This window comes from Vulpes lagopus, chromosome 8 (genome assembly GCF_018345385.1).
Source record: "Vulpes lagopus strain Blue_001 chromosome 8, ASM1834538v1, whole genome shotgun sequence".
In the NCBI taxonomy this organism is placed as follows: domain Eukaryota; kingdom Metazoa; phylum Chordata; class Mammalia; order Carnivora; family Canidae; genus Vulpes; species Vulpes lagopus.
In genome coordinates, this window is record NC_054831.1 from 130,794,057 (window position 1) to 130,804,733 (window position 10,677).

General features: G+C 51.6%; 1 protein-coding gene across 1 annotated transcript; it reads right to left on the reverse strand.

Annotated features, from left to right (window-relative positions):
- Positions 1-5,468: 5,468 nt before the first annotated feature.
- LOC121497916 (steroid receptor associated and regulated protein) lies at positions 5,469-7,521 on the reverse strand. Its single transcript, XM_041767721.1, has 2 exons — positions 7,381-7,521; positions 5,469-6,325 (listed from the first exon to the last, which is right to left on the reverse strand). Exons 1-2 carry the CDS (start codon positions 7,412-7,414, stop codon positions 5,898-5,900), a joined length of 462 nt encoding a protein of 153 aa, XP_041623655.1. The 5' UTR covers positions 7,415-7,521; the 3' UTR covers positions 5,469-5,897.
- Positions 7,522-10,677: the final 3,156 nt, after the last annotated feature.

Here is a 10,677-nt window from a genome sequence, read left to right on the forward strand (position 1 = left end):
TGGGCCCAAACTTGTGCTCAAAAGAAACTGAAGCTCAGATGAAAGGGGTGCTTGCCTGAGGTGAGCCACCCACTTGGTTGGCCAGCCTGTCCTCTTGGTGTGGTGGGGAAACCGAGGCCCAGGGAGGGCTAGGACCTTACCCAGGGTCACACAGAAGTCAGTGGCACAGGTGAGATGGAGACCCGGGCCTCTAGAAGCTCAGGCCGGGGCATTTCTTCCAGGCCAACCCCTTCATGCCCACTGCCACCTTTCCCTGGCCCGGAGGTAACTCCTACCTCCCACCCTGTAGCCCCCTCCCCACACCCCTCTCCCCAGTCTGCATTGGATCCTAGTTCTGCAAGGGCACAAGGTGCCTTATTTTGCCCTCTTGCTCCCAAGCCTGGCATGGAGCCATGCCATAAGTACAAACATAAGTACCTGGTTTTTTGGTTTGTTTTTGTTTTATTTTTTATAAATACATGTTTGTAAGATTTTTTTGAAAAGCTAAAAAGCCTCAGTAAATAGTGGAGGGTCAGCATGGACTCTGGAGCTACACTCCCTGGGTCTGAATCTTGGCTCTGCTGCTTCTGAGCTGTGTGATCCCCTATAAGTAACTTAATCCCTCTGTGCCTCAGTTGTCCTATCTGTAAGCGGTGCTAGTAGAATCCACTCGCTAGGGTTGTTACCCGTAACGCACGCAGTAGCTGACTGGAGCTCAGGTATGCCATGGCCTGGCAATGCCCAGTGGGGCTCAGCTACTGGGACTTCACTTAGATTTGGATCCCGACGTCTCACCCACGCTGCTGTGGCTCCATCGAGACCAAGACTCAGGCCAGAGCCGCAGAGGAGCCCCCCTGGTAGCTGCAGTCTCCTCTCCATGAAAAGCAGGTAAGGGCAGAGCTAAAAGGTCCCCTCGCCGTCTCAGAAGAGCCTGTCTGGGCTCTGGAGGTGGAGGTGGGGGTGGAAAGAAACCTCTGGAAGCTTTAGTTACCTCATCCCATAAACAAAGATCAGACCCCACACTCCCAGGTCTGCTATGAGGAGCCACAGAGAGATGGTGTTTTAGTACAAACTCAGTAAATGCTGAAGTCTCGTTAAAACCGTGCTTGTTTTCCGAACAAGGTTCCGGAGGGGCATGGTGACACGAGTCTGAGGGACTGGTGCCCAGGGCAGGAGCCTCGGGGCAGGGGAGGGAGTGTTATTTACAGTCAGCACAGCTGGGCCACCCCATACCTGGCCTGGGGCTCATGGTGACCAGCCAGCCGGGCCAGTCCCCAGCTCGGAGGCCCTCCAAGGCCCGGACCCGGGGACAATCTCTCATGGGAGTCTGGGGGCTACTAGACTGGGTGTGGGCCCCCTGGGCACAAGGCAGGGCGGCTGGCCCTAGAGAGCCCCGGAGGAGAGGGCAGGATGGCAAATCTGCGCCTTCCTTTCGTCTACCCTCCTCTCCCTCTCCTCTTTCTTCTTTTTTTAAATGTAACTTATTTTTTTTAAGATTTATTCAGGGGCACCTGCATGGCTCAGTCAGTTAAGCATCTGCCATCATCTCAGGTCATGATCCGGGGTCCTGGGATCAAGCCCCACATCAGGCTCCCTGCTCAGTGGTCAGCCTGCTTCTCCCTCTTCCTCTGCCTGCCTCTACCCCTGCTGTGCTCTCTTTCTCTATCTCTCCCTCGGTCAAATTAATAAATAAAAAAATTAAAAAAAATAGATTTATGTATATATCTTAGAGGGGGAGAAAGAATCCCAAGCAGACTCCTGGCTGAGTGCAGAGTCCAGCCCGGGGCTCCCTCCCTCGACCCTGAGATCATGACCTGAGCAGAAACCAAGAGCCAAGGGCTCAACCAACTGCGCCACCCAGTCGCCCATCTCCCCTCCTCGCGCAATTCTCAACCACCACCTATTACATAGAGTCACCTTAAGGTACCAGAGATACAGTCTTTGTTTTTTTAAAGATTTTATTTATCGGCAGCCCGGGTGGCTCAGCCGTTTAGCGTCCCCTTCAGCCCAGGATGTGATCCTGGAGACCCGGGATCGAGTATCTCTCTCTGTGTCTCTCATGGATAAATAAATATTTTTTTTAAAGATTTTTTGAATTTATTTATTCATGAGAGACAGAGAGAAAGAGAGAGAGGCAGAGACACAGGCAGAGGGAGAAGCAGGCTCCATGCAGGGATCCCGACGTGAGACTCGATCCCGGGTCTCCAGGATCAGGCCCTGGGCTGAAGGCAGGCGCCAAACCGCTGAGCCACCCGGGCTGCCCGTGGGGACACAGTCTTGACCAAGCAGGTTGCCAACCTGGAAACACCTTCACTCACTCACACGTTAACCCACTGGTTCAATAAAGTCCTTCACTTGTTTATGGATTCATTCCCTCAACAGAGTACAGTAGGGGTGGTAGGCAAAGCCCTGAGGTCAAACTACCTTCATTTCAACCCTGGCTCTGCCACTTGGAGCTATGTGACCCTGGGCCAGTTGCTTTCCCTACCTGAGCCTCAGTTTCCACATCTGTAAAATGGGATAGTCCCTCACAGGATTGTGGGTGGAGAGACTAACCGAGCTCTCTGTCCACCCCCCCCATCGCCCCCTGGTGTGTTCCATCTCAGTGAGGGCCCTGCTCACCTGTTGAGCCCCACACACCCTCTACATACTGCCAGGCCCTCGGCTGGGTCCTTGTAAAACCATTTGCTCATTGAACAAACGTGAACACAATGACGGCTGCAAAGCTCAGGGTCATGATGCTGTGGCTTACAGGTGTGTAGTCACACTACCTGGGGTTTGGCTTTGAGCTCTGCCTCCTTCCTTACCTGTAGAATGGCGATAAAAGTCATACCTACCTCTCTGGTCTGGTATGAGAGGAACAGAGGTGGTGTGTGGTGCATATAAAAATATACAGAGCCCTGGGTCACCTGGCTGGTTCTGTCAGAGAGCAGGTGACTCTCGACCTCAGGATTATGAGTTTGAGCCCCATGCTGGGTTTAGAGTACTAAAATATAAATAAACTTAAAAAAAATACACACACACACACACACACACACACACACACACATACTCATTATTGGGACAAAAGGGGGTGTTGGTTAGACTGCAGTTTGGCTTCTGGAAACATGGACCCCACTGGGTGGCTGGCCCAGGACTCTGGCCCCGCGCCCAGCCGTTGTCTACCTCCCTGGCCAGGCCAGGACACCGTGCCCTGCAGTCTGATGATAGGGTGACACCTGCTGTTACAAAACTGGACGTGCAGCCACAGGCCCACCCTCTTCCTGGAGAGCTTCTAACTCCCTTTGCAGCTGCGTCTTTGTGGGTTCTTCTAGTCCAGTGATTCTCAGCAGGGGAGGAGGGAGGAGGGACAGATGTCCTCCAGATTACTCTGTCACTGCCTCTCTAGCCCAAGTTGACACTCCGCTTTGCCTGGATTAGGCTCAGCCTCCTAAGCTCCCCCCGCTCCCAAACCCCAGCCCCCCCAACCCCTGCCTTCTGGTCCCAGCACAAGAGCTAGGGAAAGTTTGGGTTTTTTGCTTTTAAGTAAGCTCTACGCCCAACCTGGGGCTTGAACTCAAGACCCTAAGATCAAGAGTCACATGTTCATGGCGCCTGGCTGGCTCAGTGGGAAGAACAAGCAATTCTTGATCTCGGGGTCTTGAGTCCAAGCCCTGTGATGGGTTTAGAGATTACTTAAATAAATAAATAAAGTTTTAAAAAAAAAGTCACATGCTCTATCTCATCTTGGCCTGCAAGGCCTCACGTAGTGAGGTCCCTGCCATTTCTCTGGCCACTGCTGCGTGTACACATGCATGAGTTGTCTTCCCCCAACTAGAGAATAAGCTCCTTCAGGGTGAGGGCTTGTCTGTCTTATCACTGCTCCAGCTGAGGGTCCAGCCCAGAGCCTGGCACACAGTGGGTGCCCAATAAATACTTGGTGAGAGCGAATTAATACTCCAGCCAAACTGAATGACTCTGGTCCTTCTTCCTGGAACACCCCCCCACACACATTGTTCCCTCACCTTTGCATGGCTCACTCACTGGTCAAATCTTGGTCTAGACATCACTTCTTTCAGGAAGCCCTCCCTGAACACCTCTCCCAGAGAGGACTGGACACCCTCCTCCAGCCCCAGCCTTATTCTGTGTGCCCTTAACTTGCACTTACCCGCTTTGGCCATCTTCCTTTCTTGCCTCCGCCATCAGGCTGTGGACTCCCGGAAGACTGAGTCATGGCTGTCCTCTCTGGATCTCCTCTGCCTAGGAGAGATTCTGCTGGGATGAGAGGCCACCTGGGGCTGGGAGCAACATGAGCACCAGGCGTGCTGGGATCTAATTGGAACTGTACCAGTGTGTGGGACCTGAGTGCATCCCTCAGTTCCCTAATCTGTGCTTCCTCATCCTGTCACTGCAAGGATGTCCCTTCCCTGGCACAGGGCAAATGGCTAATACACCTTAGCTACTAGTGTTTGTAGGAAACTAGTAAAATAAGCATTGAATAAATCCGTGAACATTCAGCTTTTTTTTTTTTTAGAGAGGGAGGGGGAAGGGGCAAAGGGAGAAGGAGGGAATCTGAAGTAGACTCCCTGCTGAGCATGGGAGGTAGGGGGCTCAATCTCAGGACCCTGAGATCATGACCTGAGCAGAAATCAAGAGCCAGATGCTTAACCCACTGAGCCACCCAGGTACCCCCCCCGAACATCAGCAATTTTAACGAGAAAGCCTTGAGACATACTCCCTCAGAGGAGTTGATGTAGCATTCCACACAACACTGCATCTTAGGCCCACACACACCCTCACACCCACACCGGTGACCCCACTTCCTGTTGGGTAACCTGACTGCCCGGTGACACAGGAGCCACCCACCCTTGTGTCCCTAGGGATACATGAGCCTGGTACGTATGTAGTAGCTGCTCAGGAAATGGGCTCTTACATTTATCTCTGTTCAAACATGATTCTCTCTACCTTTCTGAGCACCTCCCGTGCCCTTCTAAGGAGTGTCCCTTATTTCCCATTTTGGATTGGCAGGTCCCACCTGGGTCCCTGGATTTCCCCACTTGGCGTCTATGCCTCCCAGTGACCCACACACTTGCCCGGGAGCCGGGATGGCTGCGGACAGCTCACTGCTCCTGCCCATCACACTGGGGCATCCTGGCCCTGGCTCAGGTTGGCCCTTGGATTCCCACAGTGCTGGCTCCTTCTCATCTTTTATTTATTTTTAAGATTTTATTTATCATTTGGCAGAGAGAGAGAGCACAAGTAGGCACAGCAGGAGAGAAGCAGATGCCCCACTGAGCAGGGAGCCCAACGGGGGGCCTCGATCCCAGGACCCTGGGATCATGACCTGAGTCGAAGGCAGATGCTTAACCGACTGAACCACCCAGGTGCCCCTTCTTCTCCTTTTAGACCATACTTTGTTACCCGCCCAGAAGCCTTTCCCACCCAGCTCTTTGGGCCCATCGCCTCCCATCCCGGCACCCCATTTCAGTTCCGACAAAGCACCCATTCCATCACTGTTCAAAATCATCCTTATTTATTTGGTTACTTAACTCTTTCCCTCACCCCACCCACCTCCCCGAGGACAAGCTCCAAGAAAGCTGTGATGTCTCCCCTGGTACTTTGCAGAGCCTGGCGGATAGAAGATGCTCCATTAGGATTTGCCGTATGAGAGAACTGGCTTCTTTCCATGTGCAGGTGCCTTAGCCTGCTCCTGCTGGAGGGTGAATGGAGACAGGGAGGAGGAAGCAGGAGACCCTTGAGTGTGTACTTGGTGGCTGGTTCAGATGTCCTTGATCGATCTAATGCTCTTCGTTGGGCCTGGTGCAAAGATTTCTTTCTGCTTGGCTGAAGAGGGGCTGGGCTCTGGGAACTGCAGCCCCAGCCCCCGAGCTCTGGAGCCTGCTGTGCCAACCCCCTTCTCCATGGCCAGGCTCTCCCAGTTAATCTGCCTGCCCACAGACACAGGAGGAGAGGGCTTTGAGCGAGCCTATGACCGTTCCCCAAGCTGAAGACCTGGAGGGCACAGACTTCAGGGGGCTCCCCTTGGCCTCAGGAGCCTCCTGAGGGACCTGTGGACTGACCGGGGCGGAAGCTGGGGTTATAGTCCCTCTGCAGGGCGGCAGGGTGCCCCTGGTGTGGGCAAGGTGTCCCCCACCCAGAGGGGCCTCCTGAGTCAAGTGGGGCTGGTTTTCTCCACAGAACAAGATGTAGGTCTTCATTGGAGGAGTGACAGGTCCTAGATTAGGACCAGGGGCTCGGGGTGGCACCGGGGGTGCTACTAGGGCGAGCGGTTTGCCACGAGCACAGTCGATAATGAAAGTCAGGTGAGCAGCGGGGATGGCCTTCTGATGGCAGGCCGGCTTCCCACCTGGAAGGAAGGAAAAGCCCAAGGCTTTACGTAGGCACAGGAGAGTGTGGTTTCATTCATTCCCTTCCTCCTTCCCTTCAGGAGAGTTTAACTGCCCAGTAGGGAAGGGGGCGGGTTTCTAAGGGCAGGGGTTTCAGCACCTGGGAGACCCGAGTTGAAATCCTGCTTTCCCCGAAAAGCATTGCCCCAGGCACCCGAGCTTCTGTACTGTGCACACGACCTGCAGGACGGCCTTGCGCAGACTCTGGTGCCTGGAGGAAGTTGGGGGGGGGGGCGCTGAGGTTCCAGATTTTTAATGAGCTCCCAGGGAATGCCAGTGCTGCTGGTCCTCGGACCACACTGTGTAAGTAATGGGGTCCTGGAGCGAGAGGAAGGTCCTGCCACCTTTTACAGACCAGGAAGCTGAGACTCAGCCTGTACAAATAGTGCTACCCACCCCCCCACCTCCACACAACCTTGTCCCCACACACGGTAGTGCCCGGGCTGTCTGTCTGTCCCGGGAATCCCCGCTCTTACTATCGTGCCCTCCCGACCCAGCTCAGGGACAAGCTGCGCACCAAGCTGTCGACTTGTCTGTCAACGAAGCAAGCGCCAGTGCAGCTCCCCGTGAATCCAAAGCCTGTACTCTTAAATGGCGATTTTTAAAAAAAGATTTTATTTATTCATGAGAGACCCACAAAGAGCGAGGCAGAGGCCCAGACAGAGGGAGAAGCAGGCTCCATGCAGGGAGCCCGACGTGGGACTCGATCCCGGGTCTCCAGGATCACGCCCTGGGCTGAAGGCGGCTCTAAACCGCTGCACCACCCGGGCTGCCCAATAGTGAACTTTTTTGAGTTACCCGAATAACAAATAAATCCACTCTTAACCGTGTGCTCTTCATCACAACACAGGCTCGGAAGGAAGCTCACGTTCTGGTAGGTTTGTGGGCACAGGGAATTCAACGAAGCCCATTTGTGGCTTGCAAACCCCTGCAGCTCCCGCGAGGGTGTCTGTCCTCCCCAGCACCCCCTTGGCTGGTGTTTCCGCGGTGCAGAGCACCCCCCGCCCCCTCTTACCTGAGCTGGTCTCCAGGTCTGTCTCAAGGCCCATGACTTTGGGGCTAGCTCTTTGGTCACTGGGGTCTCTTGAGGGCCTCACTTCTGCTGCCACCCCGGAGAACTTCTAGCTCTGGCAGGAGGACAACTTCTCAGCAGCCTCTTCCAGGATGTAGCTCCCCACCCAAGGACCAGACCTTTTATATTTACCGGATCCGGATCTGCTGAGTGAATTCCACCAAGAGCCACAGGAACTGGCCTGGGGCAGCTAGCGGATTGCTTTGATCAATGGGGTTATGTCAACAGGATTGTTGTCGGGTCACCGAGAGGCAGGCCTTCTACCAGACACTATTTCTTTCGACACCAGCAGCTTCCTACATGTCCTTTTGTCTTAGCCTGTCCAGACTTAGACAAGAAACATGTATTTCCCACGGTCCTGGATACTGGAAGTCCAAATCAGGAGGTCCACAGATTCCGAGTTTGGTGAGGACTCACTGATTCATGGATGGCTCTTTCCGGAAGGGTCTTCATGGGGCAGAATGAGCACAGACGCTCTCTGGAGTCTCTTTTATCAGGGCACTAATCTCATCATGAGGGCTCCACCCTCATGATCTAATCACCCCCAAAGGCTCCACCTTCACACCCCATCTCACTGGGGATTTGGTTTCAAAATATGAATTTGTGTAGGACATGGACAGTCTACAGCATCCTTTAAATCAACCGATTGTTTTTATTGAAAAAATGTATATACTCTATTATTATCTTTTTTTTTAAGATTTATTTATTCATGAGGGACAGAGAGAGAGAGAGAGAGAGAGAGAGAGGTAGAGACCCAGGCAGAGGAAGAAGCTGGCTCCTTGCAGGGAGCCCAATAGGGGGGACGTGGACCCAAGACCCCGGGATCATGACCTGAGCCAAAGGCAGACACTCAACCACTGAGCCACCTCAGGTGTCCCTATTATTATCATTTTTAAATGGAAGTATAATTGATATACAATATTATATTAGTTTCAGGTGTATGACATGGACATAATGATTTGACACTTATCCGTGTGAGGAAATGCTCACCATGGTGAGTGTAGTTACCATCTGTCACCACACAAAATTATTACAATAATATCAACTACTGTATCTTTCATCTTTGTGACTTACTCATTTTATTTTAAAATTATTATTATTATTGTAAGATTTTATTTGAGAGTGAGCAAGCATGAGTGGCAGCAGAGGAGCGGAGGGAGGGGGACACGGAGATTCCATGCTGAGCGCAGAGCCTGATTTGGGGCTTGATCCCATGACCCTGAGATCACAACCTTAGCCAAAATCAAGAGTCAGCCCCTCCATTGACTGAGCCACTGAGCCACCCAGGTGCCCCAACTTATCCGTCTTATAACTGCAAGTTTGTACCTCCATTTTTAAAAAAGATTTTATATATTTATTCACAAGAGACACACAGAGGCAGAGACACAGGCAGAGGGAGAAGCAGGCTCCACGCAGGGAGCCCAATGCGGGACTCGATCCCAGGATCCTGGGATCACGACCTGAGCTGAAGGCCGACTCAATCACTGAGCCACCCAGGGGCCCCAGAAATACACTTTAAAAGGAAAATTGGTATTGTTTCATTAACTGTAACAGTATCACTTCTGTACCAGTAACTCTGTGTGGTAAAAGAATAATGGTCCCCCAAAGATATCCATGCCCTGGTCTCCAGAACCTGTGAAAATGTTTCCTGACACAGCGAGGAGGACTTGGCTGTTGTGATGAAGGATATTCCACTTCGAACATCGATTCTGGTGTGTGTGCGTGTGCCTGTATTTCCCACACCAGCAAGCAATTAACTCAGTTCTGCTTGAGTGGCACACAGAAGTCAGAGAAACATTTTACTTGCAAGATGACCAGTTTATTATAAAAGGATACGGCTCGGGACAACCAGATGGAAGAAATGCACAGGGCAAGGGATGGAGAAAGGGGAGGAGCTCCTGCTACTCTCTGAGCTCGCCACTCTTCCTGAATCTTCTCCACCACCTTCACGATTGATTAAATCATTGACCATTAGTGACTGAAGGCAAACTCCCAGCCCCTCTTCCCTCCCTGACACCCGTGGGTGAGGCTGAAAGTTCCAACTCGAATCACTTTTTTGGTTCCTCTGGCCACCAGGCCCAACCGTAGGTGACCGAGGGTCCTTCTAAAAGTCACCTCGCAGAGCACCTGGGTGACTCAGTCGGTTGAGCTTCTGGCTCTTGGTTTTGGCTCAGGTCAGGATCTCCGGGTCCTAAGATTGGACCTGCGTTGGGGATCTGAGCACGGCTTGGAGTCTACTTGTCCCTCTCTCTCTGCTCATCTCCCACCCCACATACTCGCTTTCTCTCTCTCTCTCAAATAAATAAATAAATCTTTAAAAAAATTAAAAAATTAAAATCACTTCATTAGTATAACAAAAGACACCTTCCTTGCTCTCAACACTTGGGCAATTCCAAAGGGTGTTAGGAGCTCTGTGCCAGGAACTGGACAGAGACCAGATATAGATATTTCTTAATATAAATCACAACATCACTGGTATGGACTTTGAGAGGGGGAGATTATCCTAAATTATCCGAGTGAGGACAATTTAATCACACTAGTCCTTAAAATTGGAGAACATTTACCAGTGGAGTTAGAAGCAGATGTGTTGATGGAAAAAGGCCAGAGACAGGATGTGAGACTCACCTGTTATCGCTGGCTTCGAAGATGGTGTAAGGGGGCCATGGGTTGAGGAACCCGAGCGGCTTCTGTAAACTGGAAAAGGCAAGAAAAGGGGATTTTTTTTTCCCTCTAGGACCTGCATGAGGAATTTCCTTGCCAACATCTTAATTTCAGCTCAATGAAACCCGTGTTAGGCGTCTGACTGATAATAAACTTCTGTTGTTGCTTTAAGCTCCTAGATTGTGGTACTTTGTTACAGCAATAGAAAACTGATAGACTGTGCAAAAGTCAAAGAAAATAAAATTAAATTCTAGCTAGATATCGTTGCTTGTGTTCTTTGACAGGGTACATGTGAACACCCTGCACTCCTGAGAACCTGGGATGAGAAGGGCACGTCTCATCTGTGGTCTCCTTCCCCCAAGACACATAGTCCTGGTCTAACCATGAGAAAAAATACCGGGAAAATCTAAACTAAGGGACATTCTGCAAAATACCTGCCTGGTGCTCCTCAAACAGTCAAGATAATGAAAAAGAAGACAGAGAAACCATCACAGAAGGGAGGAGAATAGGAAGACACAGCAATGAAGTGCATTGTGGGATCCTTGATTGGATCCTGGAATCGAGAAAGGATATTAGCAG